Raw genomic sequence first — 27723 nt, 5'->3', positions numbered from 1 at the left:
TTCCTTGTTTCTTAGACATTGGGAAAACCACAATACACAAAAATCAAGTCGCAAAAGCAGAAAGTGTACAAACAAGGTGAGGTAATTCACAACGAATAAATATAGATCTGGCTGCTTTCTAAATACTGCCTTGCAAAATGTGCAAAAGTACTAAAAAAAAAACAAGAAAGTCACTGTTAGAAGAGAAAATAGAGGTGGTAGGAAAACCTGATCCAAAACTACAAGGGCTGGGACCTCCCTGTTGGTCCAGTAATTAAGACACTGCACTCCCAATGCAGGGGGCCAAGGTTGGATCTCTGGTCAGGGAACTACATCCTGTATGCCGTAACTAACAGCCCACATGCTGCAACTAAAAGATTTCGCACTTGGCAATGAAGATCCCATGTGCCACAACTAAGACCCGGCACAGCCAAATAAATAAATATTTTAAAATAAAAAATTACAGGGGCTGCTTTCTTTCATTCAGTAAATCCTTGTTAAATGCCTATTATGTACTGGCCATAGTGCTGGTGTTGGGGACACACGAACATATTCTTTCTTCTCACCTGTGTTGACATCCTGGTTAGCAAAAATGAAATAATAATAAATAAATAATAAATGGATAGACCTATAGATTATCATATTAAGTGAAGCAAGTCAGAGACAGATATCATATCACTTATATGAGGAATCTAAAAAAATGATACAAATGAACTTATTTACAAAACACAAATAGACTCACAGACATAGAAAACAAACTTATGGTTACCAAAGGGAAAAGCCAGGGGAGGGATAAATTAGAAGTTTCAGGTTAACATATACACACTACTATATATAAAATAAACAACAAGGACCTACCGTACAGCACAGAGAATTATACTCAGCATCTTGTAATAACCTATAATGGAAAAGAACCTGAAAAAGAAATATATATATATATATATATATATATATATATAACTGAATCACTTTGCTGAACACTTGAAAGTAACACAACACTGTAAATTAACTATACTTCCATAAATAAATTAATTTAAAAAACAATCAAGCAAAGAAAAAAAGGAAGAAGCTACAAACTATGAGAAGTGGTCTGAAGGAGCAAAGGTGATGGAGAGAGGTGGAGGAAATGAGGATATATGATAGAGTGAGACATGGCTTCCTGATGAGTTCAAATTGTGGGAGAGGGAATAAAGAAAACAGAACCTCTGGAGAATTCCAGACTGGGGCAAAGAGAAGTCTTAGTCCATTTGAGCTGCTATAAAAAATACCATAGACTGGGTGGCTTATAAAGGACAGAAATTTACTTCTCATGGTTCCAGAGGCTAAGAAGTCCATGATCAAGACGCTAGTAGATTTGGTGCCTGGTGAGGGCCTGCTTCCTCATAGACAGAGCCTTCTAGCCCCCACCTCACATGGGATAAGGGACAAGAGCTCTCTCTGGGTCCTCATGACCTAATCACCTCTCAAAGATCCCACCTCCTAATACCATCACCTTGTGGTTAGGGTTTCAACACATGATTGGGGGGACCCCAACATTTAATCTATAGCAAGAAGCTAAGAAACCATATAAACACACAGAGATCAGGTTATGATGTGGGTACAGCATTTAACGTGGGGTTAAATGTCAGGAAGGGAAATCACTATTTTCCAACGAAGCAGGAAGATGCACTAGTTAGAAGACTGCTGAATTCAAAGATCACTTTTCTTTTTTTAAAAAAATAAATTTATTTATTTTTGGCTGCAGTGGGTCTTCATTGCTGTGTGCAGGATTTCTCTAGTTGCGGCGAGCAGGGGCTACTCTTCATTGCGGTGCACAGGCCTTTCATTTTGGTGCCTTCTCTTGTTGCTGAGCACGGGCTCTAGGTGCACGGGCTTCAGTAGTTGTGGCCGTGGGCTCAGCAGTTGTGGCACATGGGCTTAGTTGCTTTGTGGCATGTGGGATCTTCCTGGACCAGGGCTCGAACCCGTGTCCCCTGAACTGGCAGGAGAATTCTTAACCACTGCACCACCAGGGAGGTCCCTTCAAAGATCTTTGGAGTAAGAGCAGGAAGGTAGAATCTTGTAGCAAGGCAGGTGGAAGAAATAGGCAGAGATGCTGTGACAGAGGACAAAAAAGGAGAAGATGTAAGAAACCTAAGAAGAAAAGTAGGTAAACAACAAAGAAACTCAAGATGTATGTAAAATAAACAGGGACCACTGGGATCAGATCTCAGAGGAAGAAATGGGGGTCTATTTCCCTTTAAACACCTGTGAAGAAAAAGCTCTCATATGGGAAGATAGATACAAGGTGCAGTTGTTTAGACATCCTCAAACACTCTCACAGCCATGGGACTTTCTCTTACTGACTAGAATATGACTTCCCTGGCCACCCACCTTGTTGGTTATCAGCTACACACCTGAACAGGTTCAACTGCGGTTTTCATCTTCTATTGGCCACGGTTCTTCCCCTCGTTCCAACTTGGAGGATGCATCTGGTCTGCAGGCTTGACACCCTGTCCACGGGAAATGACAGAAGACTTAGACACATCAAATTGGGCTGGGATGTCAAGATGGGAGAAAGCTACCTTTGAGGGAATTTTTCACATCTGCAAAGGAGAGGCTTTTCTCTCAGGAGAGGGAACATTATACACTTGTCTGGAGCAGAGAAGGATCTGAGAATCTACTCCTTGAGAGCATTGTAGATACTGAAACATTAAGCAGCTGAGAAAAATGGCCACTGACTGAAGATTCTCTGAGGGACACAGGGGACACGTCCTCACCCACAAGACACCAGGTTGCTATGGTTCTCCAGCATCACATCTGGGTACGGGTCCTTCTGATTGGGGTCCAGGAGCTGCCACTCCTCCCACGTGAACTTCATAGCCATGTCGTCATATGTCGGGGATTCCTGTCACAACACGGTCCCGTTTAATATAAAGTGTTTCCCTTCTATTGATGTAAGGAAGAAGGCATGTAAAGGAAGTTATTCTGTTATTTTCACCAAATAGGCTGCATTAATACAAGTAGTTTTTTAAAAAAAACACCTTGTAGTAGAAGGAAAACACTATTGGGATATTCTGCAATTATACATTCATAATTCTATTTATTCAACAAATGAGAAATTTGTATAATGCGTAGCCATTATATCCTCTTGCTAACCAAGAACTATATATACATAACTCTACATATATGTACTTATTTGCCAAACACTGTATACATATGGGTGATATCAAGATTAGTAAAACATATTATTACATTCATCAAGGGCCTTCCCTGACTTGGTGGATCAGAATTCACCATGTAGAGACAAGAGATGCCAGAATTACAAGAGATGACATGTTTAATAAATGTGTTTAAAATGTTATAAAGAATAAAATATTTTAGGGAATTCCCTGGCGGTCCAGTGGTTAGAACGCTGCGTTCTCACTGCAGAGGGCCCAGGTTCTATCCTTGGTTGGGGAACTAAGATCCTGCAAGTTGCACAGCACAGCCAAAAAAAAAAAAAAAAAAAAAAAAAAGTCTACAGAACAGGAAACTATAGGGGGCCTTAAACCCTACACACATGAATGCTTTTAAACCTCATTTTCTTCATTTATAAAATAGAGATTAAAATGATCCTTCCCTTGAAAATTAAGAATTAAATAAGAAACCTCTAAACCCCATAGAAATATTGACTGCATATTCATTCAAAAGTATTTATGGAGCATCCACTGTGTGCCAAGCACTATTCTTGGCCCAGAGATACAACAGTTAATAATAAAGTTAAAATCCTTTTTTTTTTTATGTGAACCATTTTTAAAGTCTTCCTTGAACTTGTTATAATATTGCTTCTGTTCTTTTATGCTTTGGTTTTTCGGCCCCTAGGCATGTGGGATCTTAGTTCCCTGATCAGGGATTGAACTTGTACCCCTGCATTGGAAGGTGAAGTCTTAACCCCTGGACCACCAGGGAAGTCCCAATAATAAAGTCAAAATCCTTGGAAAAAAAAAAAAGAACAGGAAAATATAAAGAGAAAATTGGTCAGATTTGAGAAAAAAAGTAAAGAAACATACGCCTGTGGCATGTGTCCACACGAGTTAAAAGCTTATGTATAGGCCTTGAAGGGATAATTAGTGAGCTAGAAATTACCCAAAAGGCAGCACAGAGATACTGCAGTTAGGGACAATATTCCATAAGACCACAATAATTTGCAAGAGGGGCTCAGAACTCACTGAAAGCTGTTCTGCTGAAAGTGAGGGTTCATTACAGTTAAGGGATACAGATTAACATCAGCCAAGGGAAGAGGCTTGAAGGGCAGAGCCCAGGGAAATTGCAAACATGGAACTTCCAGCTGCCCTCCCACAATGGAGTCATGGGCAGTGTGACTTTTTTTCCCCCCTTTACTGATTTTTTAATTGAAGTATAGTTGATTTACAATGTTGTCATAGTTTCAGGTGTACAGCAAAGTGATTCAGTTATACATTCATATACATATATTTATATATATATTCTTTTTCAGATTCTTTTCCCTTATAGCTTATTACAAAATATTAAGTATAGTTCCCTGTGCTTTACCATAGGCCCTTGTTGGGTTATTTATTTTATATATAGTAGTGAGCATTACTTTCTTGGCATAAATGTGTGACAGCAGGCAGGGAGTACCACCAGCCAGGGGAGCTCCCTGAGCCCCGATGTCCAGAGGCTTAACTGGGGCTGGGTCACATCAGCCTGGTAGGACACCCACGTGCTTGACTTCAGTCTCCAGTCCCTGCAGAGGTCCACTGACACCATGGGATCCACAGCCTCCACCTTAAATCACATTGTGGGTGTGGCTTTTCCTTTTTCCCTTGCTGATTTTAGTCTCTATCCTTTCTATAATAAATGTAACCTGGAGGATAACAAGACTTCTGAGTTCTGTGAATTCTTCTAGCAAATTATCAAACCTGAGGGGGGTCTTGGGGAACCCCCAAACAAAAGGGAACTTCCTCGTTTGATAAACATATATATATATATATATATATAAATTAAATATATTATTAAAAATATACTGCCTTTACTTTTAAAAAAAATGACCCACTTGACTCATGGATACATTTTAAAGATAAATGACTACATATATATATATATATGTATATATATATATATATATATATATATATATATATATAAAATTTAAATGAATAATTGATTATTAACTCAATCTCTAGTCCCGCTCCCTTCCCCATAGTATAAGGGATGGGGTGGAGAGTTCTACGCTTCTAATCATGATTTGGCCTTTCTGGTGACCAGCCCCATTCAGGAGCCTACCCAGGGTCACTTTATTAGAACAAAAGACACTCTTATCACCCAGGAAATTTCAAGGGATTTAACAGCTCTGTGTCAGATGCTCCTATCACCCCCATCACTCAGGAAATTACAAGGGTTTCATGACCTCTGTGTCAGGAACCAGAGGCAGTGACCAAATATATATATTTCTCATTAAGGCTTTGGGATTAAATATCTCGCTCAGGAACATACTCTATGTGTTAGAACTACAATCTGCACCCAGGTCTGCCTTTCTCCAAGCACATGACCTTAATAATGGTTGTATTCCCTTACCAGATACCCTCAGAATAAAACTTACCTCTCCTTGTTACTTCCTTAAAGGAGTTTACTACCCAGAGCTCCCTTGGAGGATGGCCACGTATTCACAGATGCAAAACCTGAACTTCTGAAATCATCCCTTAAAACACTGTGGTACATGAAACCACTTTCTTCCACAAAGATAGAAACACACACAAATTGGTTCAGCCACTGTGGAAAACAGTATGGAGATTTCTCAAAAAACTAAAAACAGCAGGGAGAGAGGAAGGAATAAATTAGGAGTTTGGGATTAACAGATACACACTACTACATATAAAACAGAAAAACAACAAGGATGTACTGTATGGCACAGGGAACTATATTCAATATCTTGTAATAACCTATAATGGAAAAGTTCCTATACGGAACTGAATCACTTTGCTGTACATCTGAAACTAACACAACATTGTAAATCAACTATACTTCAATTAAAAAAAAAAGAAACTAATAATAGAACTACCATATGACACAGCAATTTCATTCCTGGGTATACATCTAAAAAATGAACTCACTAATTCAAAAGGATACATGTACCCCTATGTTCACAGCAGCATTATTTATAATAGCCAAGATATGGAAGGAAACTAAGTGTCCATCAATAGATGAATGGATAAAGAAGGTCTGGTGTGTGTGTGTATATATATATATATATATATATATATATATATATATATATATATATATATATATGATAGAATACTACTCAGCCATAAAAAAGAATGAAATTTTGCCATTTGCAAAAACATGGATGGACTTTGAGGGTGTTATGCTTAGTGAAATAAGTCAGAGAAAGACAAATACTGTATATCACTTATATGTGGAATCTAAGAAATAAAACTAGCGAATATAACAAAAAAGCAGCAGATTCACAGATACAGAGACTAAACTAGTGGTTACCAGTGGGGAGAGGGAAGTGGGGAGGGGCAATATAGGGGTAGGAGATTAAGAGGTACAAACTACTACGTATAAAATAAATAAGCTACAAGGATATATTGTATAACACAGGGAATAGAGCCAATATTTTATAATAACAATAAATGGAGTTGACCTTTAAAAATTGTGAATCACTATGCTGCACATTTGAAACTTACATAATACTGTTCATCAAATATATCTCAATTTAAAAAACTTTTTTAAAGATAGAAACACACAAACCTCAGGCTCCATGACTGCCCCAAGAGCAGCAGATCTGAGGCTAGCACTTCCACAGCTTTCTACAGCCCAAACCCTGGAGCCTGGGTGAAAGATTTCTGGGGTAAGTCACCAACTTCCTGGATCATCTTGATCTCATCTTCCACCAAACATGGCCACAAATTATTCTCTGATGATGAGCTTCTGTGACTTTCCTGCATCCTCCAAGCTCACAGGGCCCCTCACCTCCCATCCTGTATCTCAAATATCAGGACTTGAGGTTGAGGCCCCAGGACCTTCATATCTGACTCTTTGCAACACCATTAAAGGAAAATGTGCACAGCCCAAATGCAGTGCTACTCAGGGGCAGAAATGAGTGAATGAAGCTTCTTAGAGGCATCCAGGGTATATTCCTTCAAAAGTCAACTCTTCCAACGAGCATCCATGGTCCTCCACTGAGGAAGGAACAGCTGAAGAGCTTCTACTTCATTTTTCAGCCTAAAGCACTTTCCATAAACGGAATCTCTCCTCTTGCCTCTAGTGGCTATTTCTTATCTTTGTCCCCAAGGGAGCAACTACTTTTACAGAAAATACATGTGTTTGTGTGTATAGTGTCTGTGTATGTATATATGTATTTCCCTAAAGAGGGACTCACTTGAAGGACTGAAGATAAAGTAACATTCATTGTCTGTCCCAGTGGCCCAGGGATCCTGGGCCTCCAAATCTCCAGCTTCTCAACACAGACACACATGGGCCTCCCCAGATACTGACCATATGACCCTTTGTTAACTGTCAAACCTGGAAAAGACACTACCATTTACTGACGACGAGACAGATCCATCAGTTAGCCCAATATAAACTTGAATGGCATTCACTGACAAATACCACTGTTACGGGCTTAACTGTGCTCCCCCCAAATCCATATGTTAAAGTCATAACCTCCAGTACCTCAGAATGTGACTGTATTTGAAGATAAGGTCTTCAAAGAGGTAATTAAGTTTAAGTGAAGTTATTACAGTGGGTCCTAATCCAATATAACTGGTATAATGTGAAGACATGGGGAGAAGATGGCCATCTACAAGCCGAGGAGAGACCTTGGAAGAAATCAACCCTGCTGACACTGTGATCTCAGACTTCCAGCCTCCAGAACTGCGGGGAAAAAAATGTCTGTGGTACTTTATTATGACAGCCCCAGCCAACTAACACAACCACCACCGACCCCAGTTCTCCATCACTGAGACACACAAGGTAGAGCAACCCACTAAGACTCCAAACCCTGATGTTGGAACTCTCATTTGACAGACACGTACAACTGCGTACAGTAGGTGGTTACCTGTACTAAGGAGAAAGGAATTAGCCTTCAAACGTATACAAATGTTTGCCTAAAATACACAAAGATGGAGCATTGGAGAGTGCTAAATGAATGATACGGTGACTGTTTGGCAAACAGCACACTTAATAACTGTTAGCTATAGTTTTTATGAATGCGAGGGGTAGAGGAGTAGAGGATAGACGCTGGTATGGCTTTCTTAAAGAGGGCGACCAGGAATTCCCTATCCCATTAACGTTTTCATTTACCTGGAATGCCAACCTCTGAAAGGTGAGTTCAGCACCTGGTCCTCAGGGCAGGCTTGGGCAGCCCATTCGGGAACCCAGACGGACGATTTCACTGGGAAAGACGCCGTGACTGCCATGATAGGACGTGCAATTCACAAGAAGTGGAAGGGAGCTGCACTCCGAGTTGAAGAAGAATCCATTTCTGATGCTTTACTGAGGAGCATCTGTCCTGAATCCATCCTGTGAAAAGGCCACTACTTTGCATATTTTGTTCACCAGCATATCCTGTGTCTACAACAGTGCCAATGCTCAGAAATATATTTGTTGTAGTGAGTTACTCACACACCCAGAATTTGGAAATTCAATTATGGGACAGCCACTCCATGGCAAATTTCCACTTTTTTTTTTCTTCCTTGTAAGCAGGACTGTTTTTAAGCTGTATACATCATTATTGGATCAAGGGAAAGAACCCTAGGAATAGAAATAGAGGACAAGGGCCCCAGTCCCAGGAGAGAATGAATGATGAGGCTAAATCACGTCTCAATTCGTTGAGCTACAGAGGAGCTTAGATCTTTGAAATGGCGGCAACTCTAAAAGGTGATAAGCCTGTGGACAAATGTAAGGTTTGTTCTCCAAAACAGTCAAAGGGATCTCACCATCACCTGTCTCATGTACCAACCTCCATTTTAATTAATTTTATTTTTTGGCCGTGCCGCATGGCTTGTGGGACTTAGTTCCCCAGCCAGGGGTCAAACCTGGTCCACCACAGTTGAAACTGCCAATTCCTAAACACTGGGACCGCCAGGGAACTCCCCAGTCCTCCATTTTTAGTGACGTTATTTTCTTCCATTAATTGGGCTTATTCTATGGATCCTAGTCCTTCTTTGATCTGCCCTTTTTATAGTCTGACAGGAGCCTCTATTCAAGAAACAAATGTTTCTTGGAATAATACTGAGCCTGAGAATTGCTTGCCAGTAGCTCCTTTCCTTCAGTGACAGAAATAAATTTGATTGGTTAGTCCATGAGGTCATTCATTCGCCTTCATTCATTTTTCAAATCTACGTATAATTCATTTCCTATTTTGCTATGTGCTGAGGAATATACAATTATCTATATACTGTCAAGGAATTTATAATCTAGGTGGATGTGAAAAATTTTTTAAAGTATCCATAACTTTTTCTATGTAAAATTAAGTAAATCCTTTCCCTTTGCCCCTCTGATATGTCCCTTAAACAGGAAATTATCAGGATACTTTGTTCCTTATACTATATGTCCTTTTCAACAAAGGTAGGTGTACACATCCTTTGATTATCTTTGCCAGAGGGTAAAATTGCTATAGACATGAAACCTAGCTTTAAAAAAATTTCCAGCTCAGAGGCGGCAAGGACTTTCTGTTAAGTTCATCACTGACATCATCTATAGGTCCTAGGACAGGACCAGGTCAAGGAAACAGTTGTTAAAGTTTTTCTGAGTGGTGTGTGTACAGGATGGGAACTATCTTCTAGGGCAAGAGCTTGGCTAATAGGTTATTCATGAATTTTGAGCTTTGTTCCTCCAGGTGAGATTTATAAAGTTAAGCATATCCAAACATGCTATGTTACATTATCAGATTAAATGTAGTCAGTTTCCTTCTGAAGGACTTTTGGTAGACTGGAATAACAAACTGAATAAATTTAGAACTGAAGAAATCCAAGAGTTAACCATATAATGATCCTGGGTGGGAAAAGAAGACCCATGTCCCCCAAACGAGGGGGGTGAACTGCATTATAACTTTAATCAATTATGTGCAACACAGACACCCTCCTTTGATTTAAAGCATTACTGACGTATCAATTAGGCATTTGATTCAAGGTATACTGTCCTAAAATGTACACTATGTATATAATCTTATATATGATTATGTTAGGATTGTGACAGAAATCTCTAAAAGATTCACTTTCATAGGGCTTATTTGCTTCATGAATTTTCTGATATTTTGCCAAAGACATTCCATAGTTGGGGTGTTCAGAGTTTTATTTCTATATGATTTCCCCTGCCAACCAATGAGGCAGAATGTACCACTGACAACCCTGCCACAGTTACTGCCTTCAGAGGTCCAACAATTTCTCTCCTGTGTAAACTCTCTGATACCAACTGAAGTCTTATTTCTGGGGAAGGATTTTTCCATGGTCATTACATTTCTACCAACTGTCCTCACTGACAGTATGTGACTTATGAAGCCCTGATAGGGTCTATCTTTCCACAAAAGGCTTTCCCAGTCTCTGTGTTTATACTGTTTGTCTCAGTATACACTCGCCAGCCACAGGATGATCTAGAAGGTTTTATTCAAGGGTTTTCCACCTTCACTGTATCACAGTTTATTTCTGTGTGTTTTCTGTGATGCAAAATATGACATAATTGATCACTGAAGGTGCTACCACACTCACTGCATTCATTAGGTTTTTCTTCCGTGCAAATGCTATTATCTGCTGACACTGCACCTGTGGCACCTGGCTGTCCCACAAGGGCTACTACATTCCTATCTGCTAGGAACCCATCACTGTGGAATGGAGTCTCAGCTGCCACAGAAGGTGTGTGCACGCTCACCACATTAACAGGGTTTTCCCCCTGTACAATATCACTCGAACGTGATGAGCTGGGACTCTCTGAGAAAGAATTTTCCAACTTGACTGAATCTCCACGTTTCTCTCTTGCATGCAGCATCCCTTTGTGGTACACGAGGCATGACAAGTGGGAGAAGGCTTTCCCACAGTCAGTGCATCCATAGGGTCTCTCTCCTGTATGAGTTCTCCGATGTCTATTGAGGCACGACTTATCCCTGAAGGCTTTCCCACAGTCACTGCATGCGTAGGGTTTCTCTCCTGTGTGAATTCTCTGATGGTTAATGAGGCCAGACTTGTGTGAACACGATTTTCCACATTCAGTACATACAAAGGGAGTCTTTCCAGTGTGAAATCTCTGATGTGAGATGAGGCATGTTTTCTGGCTGAAGCCTTTCCCACATTCAGTGCATACATAGGGTTTCTCTCCAGTGTGAGTTCGTTGATGTATGAGGAGATTGCCCTTCTGGATGAAGCCTTTTCCACATTCATTGCACATATAGGGTTTCTCTCCAGTGTGAGTTCGCTGATGTACAATGAGATTGCCCTTCTGAATGAAGCCTTTTCCACAATCACTGCATATATATGATTTCTCTCCTGTATGAGTTTTCTGGTGTGCATTAAGCTGTGATTTCCAGCGGAAGGCTTTGTCACATTCGGTGCATTCATATGGTTTTTCTCCCGTATGAGTTCTCTGATGTTCGATGAGCCGGGACTTCCTGGAGAATGCTTTGTCGCATAGACTGCACCCATGAGGTTTCTCTCCTGTATGAACTCTCTGATGATTAATGAGCCGAGACTTCTTGATGAAGCCTTTTCCACATTCCTCGCATACATAGGGTTTTTCTCCTGTATGAGTTTTCTGATGAATAAGCAGCCGTGATTTCTTGGGGAAGGCTTTGTCACATTCAGTGCATGTATACCGTTTCTCTCCTATATGGGTTTTCTGGTGTTCAGTGAGCCTGGACTTTCTGGAGAAGGCTTTCCCACATATACTGCATCCATGAGGTTTTTCTCCTGTGTGCACTCTCTGATGATCGATGAGGCGGGACTTCTTGATGAAAGCTTTCCCACATTCAGTGCATAAGTGGGGTTTATTTATCTTCTGAGTTCCTAAATGCTTGATGAACTGTGAATTTGTGTTCATAGAACTTCCACATTCAGTAAACTTCATTTCACTATGAAATTGCTCATGCTTTGCATGGAGGAAGGATTCCCCATCTCCAAGAGGGTTCTTTACTCCATAGCTTCTGTTCTGGTTGACTAAACTTAAATTTGATTTCAGTGTTTTCCCATGAAAGTCCAACATATCATGATTTTGCCTTAAAGGAAAGTTACTTTTGCTCTGATGAACAATGTTTCCAAGTGCATTATGTTCGTGACATTGTTCCATTCTTTTTGGACATCTTTGATTTTGCAAGTCCTCCTGCAGAAGACAGTCATCTTTCCTCATTTCTAGGAAAGAAGAGAAGAATGAATCTTCCCATAGCTTGGTACAGAGTGAAACTACTTAACAAACGCCTTTGTGTAGGCTGGCCCTTTATGGACAACACTATGACTTCAGTTTAAAGAAACTCCAAGGCTTCCCTGGTGGCGCAGTGGTTAAGAATCTGCCTGCCAATGCAGGGGACACAGGTTCGAGCACTGGTCTGGGAAGATCCCACATGCCGCGGAGCAACTAAGCCCGTGTGCCACAACTACTGATCCTGCATACTAGAGCCCGCGAGCCACAACTACTGAGCCTGTGCTCTAGAGCCCGTGAGCCACAACTACTGAACCCATGTGCCACAACTACTCAGCCTGTGCTCTAGAGCCCATGCTCCGCAACAAGAGAAGCCACTGCAAGGAGAAGCCTGTGCACCCCAACAAAGAGTATCCCCTGCTCATCACAACTAGAGAAAGCCCGTGTGAAGCAACAAAGACCCAGTGCAGCCAGAAATAAATAAATAAAATAAATTAATTTTAAAAAATAGAAAAGCATTAAAAAAATATATCTAAAGAAACTCCAAGTAGAAAAGGGAACGCTCCTACACCATTGGTGGGAATGTAAATTGGTGCAGCCACCCTGGAAAACAGTATGGAGGCTCCTTAAAATAGAGTTGCCATATGATCCAGCAATCCCACTCCCAGGCATATATCCAGACAAAACTATAATTCAAAAAGATATATGCACCCTGTGTTCATAGCAGCACTGCTCAGAATAGCCAAGACATGGAAACAACCTAAATGTCCATTGACAGATGAATGAATAAACAAGATGTGGTACATGTATACAATGGAATACTACTCAGCCATAAAAAAGAATGAAATAATGCTATTTGCAGCAACGTGGATGGACCCAGAGATTACCATACTAAGTGAAGTAAGTCAGAAAGAGAAAGACAAATACCATATGATATAACTTATATGTGGAATCTAAAATATGACACAAATGAACTTATCTATGAAACAGAAACAGACTCACAGACATAGAGAACAGACTTGTGGTTGCCAAAAGGGAGGTGAGTGGCGGAGGGATGGATTGGGAGTTTGGGATTAGTTGATGCAAACTATTATATATAGGATGGATAAACAACAAGGTCCTATTGTATAGCACAGGGAAGTATATTCAATATGCTGTTATAAACCATAATGGAAAACAATATGAAAAAGAACGTGTGTGTGTGTGTGTGTATATATATATATATATATATATATATATATATATATATATATATATATATATCTGAATCACTTTGCTGTACAGCAGAAATTAACACAACAATATAAATCAACTATACATCAACTAAAAAAAAAAAAAAAGAAACTCCAATATATGTTTGTTATCACGTGGACAAGGGTAAAATATAATAATGTAAACAAAGAAAATAAAAGGTAAAAACAGGGCATAAACGAGGTTAGAGCATTCAAAATGAGCAAATAGAGATTTGGCTGCTTTGTAATTGTAACCTTATAAATTATGCTGATAGTAAAATAAAATCAAGTTATTATGAGCACTAGACCACAGAAGACAGGGATATTTTTTTCCAAATGCCGTGGGACACATTCATACATGCATAAATCCTTAAATGCAAGGAATCAAGTATTATTCCTAATTATGTGACCTAGGCCACTGGATAGGTGAGTAGTGGTTTTTAATGAGATGGGGACTATTATTGAGGTTCACAATGTGGGGAAATCAAGTGTGCATTTCAAAGCATATCAACCTCCAGGTGGGTTTTGGATATCCAAAACAGACATGAAGAATTCAATTGGCTATGAAGATCCTGAGAAAGGTCTTAACCATGTGGGAAAGGAGATAACAATGTGGGAATCATTTGTATATAAATATTATATATATAAGGATAGAGGACAGGATGGAAAATGTGTAGACTGAAAGTATCAATAGATGAAGGCGTGTGACCAAGCTTACAATTATTATATCATTAAGACTTTGGGTTTTAAAAAGCCCATGGAGGAGCACCAAACATTGACTATACCAATACTAATAAAGGAAATAAGTGATCCTATACTCAGGAAACTACAAGACTTTTCGGAGCTCTATGCCAGAAACCAGGCCAAAGACCAAGTACATATATATCTTATATTACAATATCATACTAGGGAACTGGCATCTTTTTCATTCACCCTTTGTACTTGTATATATGGAACATTTAAATTGTTCCCATTTCATTGTAGTGATCCCTAAACCCACAACCTGCCATTAATAGCATTTTCTTTCAAAAGTCTGCATACCCATCTTGGTTTCTACCATTTAAGGGGTCCTAAAGGATCACACTTCTGATCCTGGACCAAGACTCTTGACAGTTTTGCCTGCCATTTGTCTTAGAACTACTGGATGTACTTAACTATAGCTCACACTGCTGCCACCCAGTTCAAAAGAAAGACTACGTATCCAAGGATAATACAGATCAAATTCACAATGCCACCACTATACCTCAATTACAGGTGACGGTTGAACAAGGCGGGGGATAGGGGTACAGACCCTCCATGTGGTCAAAAATCCAGGTATAACTTTATAGTCGGCCCCCTGTATCCAAGGTTGTGCATCTGAGGATCCAACCAACCTTGGATTGTGCAATACTACAGTATGTAGTCACTGAAAAAAATCCGCATATAAGTGGACCCATGCAGTTCAAACTCATGCTGTTCAAGGGTCAACTATACTAACAAAGTCCAGAACAGCCTGGAAATAAAAGTTACATTACCAACTTTTACTCCATTTATCCATGTCCACACTCTACTCATTCCTCTACAAATACCTTCTAAAACTGGCCTTCAAGAGGCTTCAGGCCAATCTTTTGACCAAGTTCCTCAAGACCTTGCACATTTCCAAATTCACACCTTCATTACTTGCCCTTCCTCATCTTTACTCAAATCCCAGATATGCCTCCTATATATCACGCTATCATTCTATGTCACTGTAAGCTCTGTTTCTCCTACATTTCTAAAGTAGTCCCCATCTTTACTGTTCATTTAGACAATTTAGTTCACATAACCCTGAACTATAGCAAAGATGCTGTATTCAAAAGAGGAACTTCCACATATTACCTGCAGATTTATCCTCTGTTTGTTACTAAAATCTTACTCCTAGAATGTACTGATTTATTTCTCACTAATCTCCTCTAGCACACATTAAGGCTGTGGTTCACCAAGTAGGTTCAAGAGGGCCTGCTTACAACATTATGTATAGACTATTCCAGGCAGTCCACCCCAAATCTACCAAAAATACACACTCTGAAAATAAGAGGTCCTAGTACATGTATTAAGAAACCATGCATTTCACAAATCCTCATCTTCCGGACTGCTAGTGGTCCAAGGCTCTTCTTTTTTTTTTTTTTTTTTAATTCTACCTTGCACGTATGTAATCTCTACTCAAAAGAATCTTTCTTCCTTTCTTTTTTTCCAAATCAAGGTATAATTGACATACGACATTATATTAGTTTCAGGTGTACAACATAATGATTTGATATTTGTATACATATAGCAAGTTTTTTCAATTCTACTATCTGTTTTTATTTTTCAATTTTAATTTTTTATTATTTTTGTATTGAAGTATAGTTGATTTCCAACATTGTGCTAGTTTCAGGTGTACAGCAAAGGGATTCAGTTATATATATATATATATATATATATATATATATATATATATATATAGTATATATATATATATATATAAATCCTTAGTATAGGATTTCTATAAATATATTTATTTATATATTTATATAAATTTACTTCTATAAATATATTTATATATATTTATTTCTATACATATATTTATTTACATATTTATATAATTTCTATAAATATATTTATTTATATATTTATATAAGTTCATTTCTGTAAATATATTTAGTTACATATTTAGTTATATTTATATAAATTTACTTATATAAATATATTTATCTATATGAATCCTCCTTATTTTTATATATATACATATTCTTTTTCAGATTATTTTCCCTTATAGGTTATTACAAAACATTGAGTATAGTGCCCACAATTTTTTTTTTAATCCAAGTCTCTTCTTAATCTGTACTCATCCCATAGGAGATCTCAATCTGTCCACATTTCTAACTCTAGTCCTAAACTCTCCCTGAATTCCTTGGGTAGATCCAAATACAACAGAGCATTTGCATCCAAGGTGATGTGAACAAACATGTCTAAATTACAATGTCCAAAACAAAACTCCTGATTTCTCAACCCACATCTCCTTCTCCATACACCTTCTTCATCTCAGAAATGGCGACTCCACTCTTCCCCAGACTCATGCCAAGAACCTTAGCGTCATCCTTCAGTTGTATTTTTCTTTCAACCCATTATCTACTTCAATAGGAAACGCCTTCTCTCCTTTATAAATATATTTCCAAGCTCACTAACCCTCACCCCCTCTACCCAGGTTGAAGACAAGCATTCTGTCTTATACTACAGCAATGGGCTACACTGACTGGATTTCAGGCTTCAACTTCCCTTCTACAAAGTAGTCAAAGTGATCATTTTATTTTATTTTTAAAATTTTTTATTTTATATTGCGGGTATATTTGATTTACAATGTTGTGTTAGTTTCAGGTGTACAGCAAAGTGATTCAGTTATATAGATATATATATATATATCTATTCTCTTTCAGATTCTTTTCCCATATCGAAGTGATCATTTTTTTTTTTTTTTGGCTGCACCACGCAACACGTGGGATCTTAGTTCCCCGACCAAGGATCGAACCTGCACCCCCTGCAGTGGAAGTATGGAGTCTTAACCACTGGACCACTAGGGAAGTCCCACAAAGTGATCATTTAAAATATAAATTATATTATGCCCTACTGTTTTCTCATCTGATTGTTTTTAAAAAATGAAGTCCTTGGGAGTTCCCTGGTGGCCTGCTGGTTAGGATTCTGGGCTCTCACTGCTGTGGCCCAGGTTCAATCCCTGGTTGGGGAACTGAGATCTTGCAAGCTGCACGGTGCAGCCAAAATAATTAATTAATTTAAAAAAAAATCATGGACTTCCCTGGCAGTCCAGTGCTTTAAGACTTCGCCTTCCAATGCAGGGCGTGTGGGTTCAATCCCTGGTCGGTGAGCTAACATCACAGATGCCTCGCGGCCAAAAAACCAAAACATAAAACAGGAGCGATATTGTAACAAATTCAATAACGACTTTAAAAATGATCCACATCAAAAAAATCTTTAAGAAACAAACAAAAAAATCAAGTCCTTGAAGTGGCCCTGAAAGGTCCTACATGACCTGTCTACTCCAAACTCCACCTACTGCCTTACTGCCGTCATCTCCGTATTTTCTCCATCCACTGTCCCTCTCGCTCACTCCACTGTACTCATACAGGCTTCCTCCAGATTCCTAAAACATGCTCCTGCCTCAGGCTTCTGACCTTGCTATTTTGTCTTCATGGAATGCGATTCACCCAAGGGACCTACCCACATCGCTGATATAGCTGCTTTAAAACATCTTACCAGAGACATTCCCTTTCCTAAAGGATGTAAGATGAGGAGGCCTAAGCTAAATTCCTAGCTGTCAAGAGCACAACGTAGCCCCCCCACACATGGCTGTATTTGCTGGAAGGGCTGGAAATGAAGTTAATGATCAGTCATGCCCAGGGCGATAAGGTCTCCTTTAAAAATTACGGGGTTCAGAGAGCCTACAGGTGGCTGAACAGAAGGAGGTGTTGGGAGAGCATCACACCCAGAGAGGCCATGGAAGCTCCATGCTCCTTCCCCGTACCCCGTGCATCTCTTCCACCTGGCTGTTCCTGACTTAAATCCTTTCATAACAAACTGGTGATCTAGTAAGTAAAATGTTTCTCTGAGTTCTGTGTGCCACTCTAGCAAATGAATTGGACCTGAGGAGGAGGGAGTCTTGGGAAGCTCCGGTCTACAGCCAGTTGGTCAGAAGCACAGGTAACAACCTGGACTTGTGTTTGGCATCTGAAGTGGAGGTCAGGGAAGTCTTGTGTGATGGAGCCCTTAACCTGTGGGATCTCATGCTTTCTCCAGGCAGACAGTGTCAGAATTTAGTTAAACTGTAGGACACTTAGCTGGTGTCACAGAGAATTGCTGGTGTCAGAAGTGCCGTGAGTGTGGCAGTGGTGTGAGAACAAAGAAGAAACACAAGAGGAGGACTGAGGTTTCTCGAGCACAGCCAGGATATATGAAGAAAGAAACAGAAGGTACTAGAGACTGAACGTTTATGTTCCCCCCACAATTTATACGTTGAAATCCTAACCTCCAATCAAAGATGGCATGAACGTTAGGAATGGAAATCAATTATTATCCAAAGGGGCAAGAAGGTGCAATTGCCAAAAGACAGCACAGAAATCAAAACATCTCTCTTGGGGTTTCCCTGGTGGCGCAGTGGTTGAGAGTCCGCCTGCCGATGCAGGGGACACGGGTTCGTGCCCCGGTCCGGGAAGATCCCACATGCCGCGGAGCGGCTGGGCCCGTGAGCCATGGCCGCTGAGCCTGTGCGTCCGGAGCCTGTGCTCCGCAACGGAAGAGGCCAGAACAGTGAGAGGCCCGCGTACCGCAAAACAACAACAACAAAAACAACAACAACAACAACAAAATCTCTCTTTAGAGAGAGGTGTGGAAGGTTGAATTTCATAGCAAGACAAGTAGAAGGAACAGGTAGTGATACAGTGCTGGGGGAAGAAGGATGGGAAGATTTGAGAATTCTAAGAAGAAACTTAGAGGAAAAAAAAAAATCAAGACCCAGGTGAAATAAATAGGGATCAAATCCAAGAAGAGATATGTTCCTCGACACCACTAAAAGAAAAAGAGCTCTTCGGTGGAGGCTATGCTTCCATGTCCTCAGACATACACAGATGTGACATCTCTGAATGATTAGAATATGTCTCCCTTGGCCGCTCAATGCTGGTTCTCTTACTCACCTGGACAGATTCGACTGTGGATTTCATCTTCTACTGGCCACGGTTCTCCTCGTTCCAATCTGGAGAGAGCATCCGGCTTGCTGGCTTGATACCCTGTTCGTGGGAAACGACAGAGAGACAGACTCTTGAATTGGGCTGTGGTCTGCCAACATGGAAGAATGTTACATTTTACGAACTATGCAATTTGCGGCTCAGCAAAGGAAAGGCTCATCTCTCAGGAGAGGGCATGTTATACTCTAGTCTGGGACCAGAGAAGGAACTGAGACTCATCTACCACTTCAGGGCACCATGGACACTGCAAAACTTTCAGAAGCTGAAGAAAGAGAGGCCACTGACTGGGGACTCTGAGGGACCAAGGGGAGCTGTTCTCACCAACGGACAGCAGGTTGCTATAGTTCTCCAGCATCACGTCCCGGTACAGGTCCTTCTGAGCAGGGGCCAGGAGCTGCCACTCCTCCCACGTGAAGTCCACGGCCACATCCTCCAGTGTCAGCGATCCCTGTAACAACACGGTCCTGTTTAATATGAGTGTTTCTCTCGTTACTGAAATGGAAGGCAAGTGAAGGAAGTTGTTCTGCTCTTTTTCACCATTTAGGCTACATCTATATACGGAGGTGCTTTGATTTTTATTTATTTTTATTTTTTAATTTTTTAAAAAATTTGGCTGTGCTGCGAGGCTTGGGGGATCTTAGTTCCCTGATCAGGGGTTGAACCCAGGTGCCTGCCAGTGAAAGTGCCAAGTCCTAACCACTGGACCACCAGGGAATGCCCCTGATTTTTTAAAACTACATTGTCATAGAAGCAAAATCTATCCATGTTCTAACTTATGTATTGCAAAATATTCTGTAATTATACAGTGAACCATCATTCAGCAAATCACAAGTTTCTGTGATAAGTAGTCATTAATCCTCTTGCTAAACTAGAAACATATACAATATATATTTAAAACATTTGCTGTGTATACAATATATATTTAAAACATTTGCTGTGTGTATATATATATATATATTTTTTTTTTTTTTTGTAGCGAGTACATATTTGCCAGGTATTAAGTATATTCTAATGACATCAGGACAAACAAAACATATTCCTACATTCACCAGGAATCTTCATAACCATTATCAGAATCAACCATGAAGAAACTCCAGACGCTATAATTAAAAGATACAACGGGGGGCTTCCCTGGTGGCGCAGTGGTTGAGAGTCCGTCTGCTGATGCAGGGGACACGGGTTCGTGCCCGGGTCCGGGAAGATCCCACATGCCGCGGAGTGGCTGGGCCCGTGAGCCATGGCCGCTTGAGCCTGTGCGTCCAGAGCCTGTGCTCCGCAACGGGAGAGGCCACAACAGTGAGAGGCCCCGCATACCGCAGAAAAAAAAATAATAATAAGATACAACATATTAAGTATGTTTTATATGTTAGGAAGAATAAAAACACCTTTTTAAAACATATTAAAGGAATGAGAGACTAGTAAAGAACATTATTCAAAGTAAGAAAATAAATAGCATCCTTCAACAAACACACAAGTACATATATACATAGGTACATTATTTATATTTACATTTCTAGTCAGGTTCACAACATATCAGATACATTGAAGAGATAATAAACAGGAAGGTAGATATGAAGAAATTACTCAAAATGCAGCACAAGGACAAAATGATGGAAAATATAAAAGAGAGAATAAATATAGAGGATAAATATATAGAGAGGATAAAGTGAGGTCTCACATTCCCCAGCTCAGTTTATGAAAAAGTAAATACAGTAATGGAAAGGCACTACCCAAAGACCTAAGAGCTGAGTTAGATCCACCCGCAAACATCCATACAGACACAGATGTACACACAGCTCAGTGACTGGAAGTACACACTCCTGCACATTTTTTAAGCGACACCAGGGGATTAGGAAAGAAGCATATGAAGAGGACTCTTACTTTTTCACTAGATGTACTTTGTCATCACTGGAGTTTCACAAATGTATTCACGCATATTTGTATTATGAAATTTTTTAAAGGTAATGAAAGATGAGGCAGTAGGACTTGGCTTTGAACACAGGGAGGGGAAGTGGACTACCTTCAATAGCTGGAAGTTCTTTTTTTTTTTAATTTAAGTATCATTGATTTACAATGTCTCAGATGTACAGCAAAGTGATTCAGTTATACATATACATATTGAATATGTCTATTCTTTTGCAGATTCTTTTCCATTATATGTTATTATAAGATATTGAATATAGTTCCCTGTGCTACAGAGTGGGTCTTTATTGTTCATGTATTTTATATATAGTAGTGTGTATCTGTTAATCCCAAATTCCTAGTTTATCTCCCCTTGCCCCTTTCCTCTTTGGTAACCATAAGTTTGTTTTCTATGTTTAACAGCAGGAAGTTCTAAAGCAAACCCTGAGATCGCAACAACTTTACCAGACACAGATACTTTCAACTCCCTCCTGCCAAATCTGTACTCAAACACCTGTTCGATCACCTGTTCATACGGGACCTTGGAAAGTCATGCAACCCTTCCATTTTCTTATGTTACCTAGGTTTTACTCCCAAGCTAACCCTGACCACTACAAGGTTGGGTCCATGGGTCACCTTGCTATGGTCCCATGAAGCACTGTGCCCACTGAGTTTTCTTGGTCTATTTCCAAAGGGGTCTCTGGAGAACCAGCTTTTCATTTATGAGAAGGTTGTAGTTAAGGACACTGTCTGCCATATCACCTCTAGGACGAACCATTTGAAAAGTCCCAAGACCTAAGTGCCATGAAATATACAGTGACATCCTCTGAGGAACTGGTCAGCTTTCTCCTCAGAGTCAATGCCTATCCCATCATCAGGAGTCTCTGGCTGTGATGACCGTCAGAGCTATTAGACATGAGTCGACAGTGCATGTAACCCACTGGATAGTCCAATCACAGAAGATATTCCAACATTAGTCATTTAGTGTAGGTCCCACAAACAATATATTTCTGATGCTACTTTGCCTTGATGTTGAATTTAAATCTAAATTTATTTCTGCACAAATTCTAGTTTTCCAATTTGTTATTTCTATTGAATTCAATTGCATTTTAAAGTCCCCCCAGAAATCAATCACAGAATGAAGGAAAGAATAAGACAAACCAAAAATCACCTGGTCCTTGATCATTTTCATCTGTTATTGGGAAACAGCCAAAGCTAGGATGTCTCCTGAGCCTCTTCTTGAACTGCCCTAAATTTCTGGTTAGAAATCTTAGTCTCCAGGCAGTGATGTCCCCACAAATGATGATATCTAGGTCGTGAAACCTCACATCACGTGATGTATCTTGCTCCAGGAACCACGACCTGTGAGCTGAAAAATAAATTCACTTTGAGTATAAATTTCCTCTGGGCCCAGATGTTGTCACTGCCACTGTCACCCACCTGATTTCAAAGCCATCTGTTCCTTTATTTGGGGTCCCAGAGGCTATTGCACCCTGGAGCAATAAAATAGAAGATTGTGAATGTGTGGGTACTATTTCTTCCTTCTGTGAAGGGGAAGTGGGGTGACTGTGAAAGGGGAGATGGGAAAGGAGAACCAGCACAACACGATGCTCCCGCAGCAGGGGAATTATCACAGACCAGTTTTTGGAAAGAGAACATATAAAAGGTGAGGACCTGGACAGCTATTCCTTGGAAACCATGTGTGCTCAGGGACCTGTTTAAAGTCATTGAACCATCTTCACTAATCGTCATTATGTGAAAGAAACAAACAAAGGAAAACCAAGAGAAAAAATTAAAGCATATACAACAAAGATTACTATTTGTGGATATATACACATTTAGTAAAAGTATAAAAACATGCATTATATAAAACGAGTTCAAGGAATGTGATTACAATAAAAAACCACTGAATTGTATGTTTAAGTGGATGAATTGTACGGTGTATGAATAAAAAAAGCTGTTATTAGAAAAAAGCTATGAGTAGAACTCTAATTATATGCTTACTAAAATATTTACAGGAAATGTATAAATATCTGCAACTTACAATAAAACATACCCTCAAAAATGTAAAAAGGTGGATTGATGATGATTAGAGGAGTGATATACGGATACATACACGATAAAGGAAACTCAATAAAATCATGATGATAAAATCCACGTGGCAAGCAGGCAGGAACTCAAGTGTATAGTTCTTTAAACCTTGCTATATGTTTGAAATTTTTCATAATAAAATCATGGGAGGTGGAAAAGCTTGTAATAATGAGATCAGTAGGGTGAGCAGAAACAAATCTTTTCAATGTAATTACTCTTCTGTGTAATAGTAAATTAAAAGTGAATAAAAAGATCGAAAGTAGAAAGACACCATTCACAATGGCAAAAAAATTAAAAATCATGGTGGAGATGAGGGACAGGGAACCACACCCTTATGTAAATGCAGAATCATAACCTGTTCTCAGAAGTGATAAATGAATATTTAAGCATTTAAATTCTATCTAAATGAATGCACATATTGAGTGATTCCAGTCATTAATGGAACAGGTTTTTCTCTTGGTATCTGTAGAAATTCTTAAAAAACAACTCTTACAGAAAAAAAATTCATGATATATTTATTAGTAATGTTTATGATAGGAAATTAAATGATGAGGCAAATTATACTAAAATTTCGGCAGTTTATTGGAATTGTGAAAATCAAGCATAGAAAAACGAAGACTAAAAGGAACTATATGGAAAATTTAACAAACGTTATCGTTGGAGAACAGAATTGGGGTAATAGAGATGTTATTTTACTTGTGCTAGAACAATTCTGAAAGGAAATATTTACAAGTGTGTGTATGCACACACGCAGTAAACTTGCAGGAAGGGCAAACTCCTCATCTTTAGTAGAAACCTTACCACTTTACGTGTGCTTAATCCTCGATCTCCAACAACGCTTTCATTTCTACGGGGTCGAGAGAAGATGTGGAAAGCCAAAGGTGATTGGCAAACGAGGCCTTGGACTTGAGGAACTGAAGGAGAAAGTCACGTTTGAAAACACCCACCCACCGACCAGCTTCCGCTCTCACAAACTTCTCAACGACTGACACACCGGGACCACCCACGGCAACCACTGGTCACATATACTCGGAATAATCCCGAAACCTGGACTAGATGCCCAGGTTCGCTGACCATGAGACCCCCCACTCCTGTCATTTAGCCCGCTACTAAATCCCGACTCCAAACCAGACACCGCTTTCATTGACAAAAATCATTCCCTACCGCAGTCCTCAATCACAGAGCACTGCAGACAGACACAAAACTCTGATTACGGACTTTCAATCCTAGATTTCGACTGGCCTGTAATCACTAACACCAGAATCCTTCAGGACTGACTCCGTCACCCCAATCATAAATACCCCAGTTACCGACTCCCACGTGCTTCTTCTCCCTCTACGGACCCCACGGCTCCACCCCACCCAGACGCCCACAGACACCTCGTTTCCCTCATCCTATTCCACGCAGAGATCCACACACGGTCCCGATTTTCTCCTGATCCCACCGCTACCTCCTAGAATCCGCACTTCCGTGAATTCCTGTACTGTTGCGCCTTCGCCCAGCCTCCGCGCCGGACTACGGCGGCCGACGAGGGCCACGCAGCGTTTGTACGGAGCAGGAACGGAGATAATGTCTGCGCCCATCTCGCCACGGATCCCGGGGCCGCCACCTTTCAGGACTCTCCGTACAGAAAGCGAAGTGGCAGTTTTGGTCCAAGTAGCCATGGAAGGCACGGAACGGATAAAAGCCATCCAAAGTACCCCCACTTAAACCCTGCGCCGCAAACTGCACGGATTTTCAGAAACTCGAGCCCACACAAGGGAAACGGGGTAGGATACGCCCGCCTCAGCGGGCTGGGGGGAAAAGTAACCCACTTTGCACGAAGATTGGGAAACGACACAGTGGGCACAGCCATCTTAGAAGTTATGTGTCCGTACAAAAACCAACAAACAGCCAAAGGAAAAGGAGAAAACATATAAGACGAAAGGCAAATACCCCGAGGACGCTTCTGGCTCAGTGTGGACGGTGATAAGATGACTTTGAGGACAGAAAAGAGTCTGGAGAAGCACTCGCGGTAACGGGGACAGCATAACGCCGTCAAAGAAAGTAAAAAAAAAAAAAAAAAAAGAGCAACTGGCAGAAACCTAGCATACATTTGGGGGTGGAACATGGTTACCGCCCAGTGAAGGGGAGGAGTGTAGTCATGAGCCAATGGGAAGAGGGAATCCAGGGGTGGGGTGAGTTTTTCACACGTGACACCCCGCTTCCCTTCTACCAGCTGTGGAGCCAATAACAAGTGCAGAGCTTTCTGAGAACCAAAAGGCCAGAAATTCTGTAAGGAGTAAATAAGACAACTCCAGGGAAAAAAAAAAGTTGTACAAGAAAGGAAAAGTAATCATAGTATACTAGTGGCTGAACTCTATGTAGTATTTACATAGTCATCATAATGTAAACACTAAATCTGATCCAACCATAACTAAGATATAACTCTATTGGAAGAATGGGAAAAAGGAAATGCTTGTGTGAAAAGGGTTGTTTCTGTTTGTAGGGAGAGGTGTTTGAAGCATCCTGCAGGACACCACGGACGGTACCCCCAAATGAAAACTCCATTAGCATCACGTGAAAATTAATAAACAGAAACCTCATTTAAAATGGAGTTGGTAGGATGAACTCCACCAAACTTTTGTTGTGAGAAGTACCCTAGGGTAGAAGAAACAGTTTTCCTTTAGTTGGTATTCCTTTTGTGCAGCTACTTTGGAAAACAGTCTTACAGTTCCCCAAACAGTAAACATATTTACCATATGATCCAGCAATTTCACTCCAGGTTTATATCCAAGAGAAATAAAAGCACATGTCCACACAGAAACTTGTACACAAATGTTTACAGCAGCATTATTTATAATAGCCAAAAGTGGAGACAACTCAAATATCCATCAACCGATGAAGGGAAAAATAAAACGTGCTGCATCCATACAACAGAATATTATTCAGATATAAAAAGGAATGAAGCACAGAAACATGCTACAACATGGATGAACCTTGAAAGCATTATGCTAAGTGAAAGAAGCCAGTTACAGAGACTAAATAGTATATGGCTGAACTTATGTCCAGAATAGGTAAATCTATAGAGACAGAAAGTAAATTAGTGGTTGCTTAGACATGGGGAGAATGGACGTTGAATTGATAGTTATAAATATCCACAATATGATTAAGAAAAAGATAACCAACCTAAAACAGAAAAAAATAATACCAGTAAATAAACAATTAATAAAATAAAATAATATTTTTAGTCGTCCTTAGGTTGGGTAAAATTAAAAGGTTGATGAGGTGGTTAGAAAATAGGCACTCTGATAGAATTAGCCCTTTTCCCCATATATAAAATGAGGGTAATATTTATGTCCACCATCAATGGCTTTCAGAATGTTAAGCAAGATAATGCAATTATTATGCATGAATATGTCCCCTATTCAAAAAAAATGTGTATACACTTAATAAAAACTAGCTATTACTTTTCAGTTGGAGTTCTTGGAAGAAGCTGGATAGCAGCCAGTAAAGTGTATTCACTAACAAAACATGTTTGGACAACAATCTGGAAAAATCTATCCAATTAAAAATTGTCCTTCTCTTTGACTCAACAATTCCAATTCTATTAATTTCTTCATGAGAAAAATTATATGAAAACATTTGAATTGACAGAAAGCCTGCACAGAAATTTCTACCAACAATTTCTGGTCTTCCACCAGAAATTTCACCACCTTCCACCTCAGTCAGAAACATAACCCCTCCCTCACTATTAGCTCCACCCTCTCTACAGCCCTCTCACCTTTCACTCTGGAGGTGTCACCAAACTTCCACCACCAATTTTGGCTGAAGAAGATCTTTTCCTTCAACTAAATTTGTTTACTCTGTGCCCACAGTGAGGCATGCTACCTTCCTCTACCACCTTGGCTTCTCCAGACCCTAAACCTTTCTTCAGAAGCATTCCTGCAAGTCGCTCAACCTGCTCCCAACTCCGTAAAGGAAGACTCCTTTTCCCTTACGGATTTGAGCACCTTTTTCAGCATGGCTGCGCCCGCTCTGATGTTATGTAGCTTCGTACGGTACCAGTTGCAAAGCGGAGGCAGACATCTTTGGGCTTGGGGCACCTTACCGGGAAGAGACCTGAATCCGGTGGAGATGGGCTAGAGCATGCGTATTACCCTTTGCGACTCTAGCGATTGACATAACGCAGGCAAGTTTTGTGGGGCAGGAAAAGTGGTTGTACGGCTGGTTTTCCAAGATGGCGGGTCCCACATAAATCAGCTAACAGGGCGCCGCCATACTCTGTCATAGTGTCTTTGTCTAAAAGAGGCGAAAGTTAAACGGCCTCTTGGCCGGTGGAAGGACGCCCCGGAGTGATGGTTGGCAGCCTGCAGATCCGGGTGCTACAGAGGATAAACTTGACCTGCGAGGTGGAACAGCCGGGTTTGTGAATCTGAAGAAAGTAATGGACTGTC

The 27723-nt window shown here is 40.2% G+C and overlaps 1 protein-coding gene across 14 annotated transcripts; it reads right to left on the bottom strand.

Annotated features, from left to right (window-relative positions):
• Positions 1-940: 940 nt before the first annotated feature.
• ZNF613 (zinc finger protein 613) lies at positions 941-27178 on the bottom strand. 14 transcript variants are annotated; one of them, XR_012328213.1, is made up of 11 exons: positions 24667-25216; positions 24089-24201; positions 22368-22565; positions 19616-19742; positions 19244-19336; positions 8269-8487; positions 6715-6794; positions 5561-5763; positions 2739-2866; positions 2376-2471; positions 941-2074 (listed from the first exon to the last, which is right to left on the bottom strand). XR_012328213.1 is itself a non-coding variant. In XM_073796690.1 (6 exons), exons 3-6 carry the CDS (start codon positions 22386-22388, stop codon positions 10573-10575), a joined length of 1971 nt encoding a protein of 656 aa, XP_073652791.1. In that variant the 5' UTR covers positions 22389-22565; positions 24089-24201; positions 27051-27176; the 3' UTR covers positions 10555-10572. The 14 variants fall into 14 exon arrangements, 8 of the variants coding, with proteins under 8 accessions (XP_073652791.1, XP_073652789.1, XP_073652795.1 ...); XR_012328214.1 differs by lacking the exon at positions 6715-6794 and having other exon boundaries at positions 2739-2907; XR_012328215.1 differs by lacking the exon at positions 5561-5763 and having other exon boundaries at positions 942-2074.
• Between the last annotated feature and the right edge of the window lie 545 nt (positions 27179-27723).

The sequence above is a fragment of the Tursiops truncatus genome, chromosome 19 (assembly GCF_011762595.2).
Source record: "Tursiops truncatus isolate mTurTru1 chromosome 19, mTurTru1.mat.Y, whole genome shotgun sequence".
Lineage (NCBI taxonomy): Eukaryota > Metazoa > Chordata > Mammalia > Artiodactyla > Delphinidae > Tursiops > Tursiops truncatus.
Note: the sequence above shows the minus strand (reverse complement) of the source record. Positions and strands in the feature narration are given on the sequence as shown.

Bases quoted from the DNA above. Each gene is read 5' to 3' on its own strand.
- ZNF613 (XM_073796691.1), bottom strand. From the start codon at position 22,388: ATGAAAATGATCAAGGACCAG. The intron at 19,743-22,367 runs GTGATTTTTGGT...GTGTTGTTACAG, and splicing joins TGAAAATGATCAAGGACCAG to GGATCGCTGACACTGGAGGA. The intron at 19,337-19,615 runs GTGAGAACAGCT...TCCCACGAACAG, and splicing joins TAGCAACCTGCTGTCCGTTG to GGTATCAAGCCAGCAAGCCG.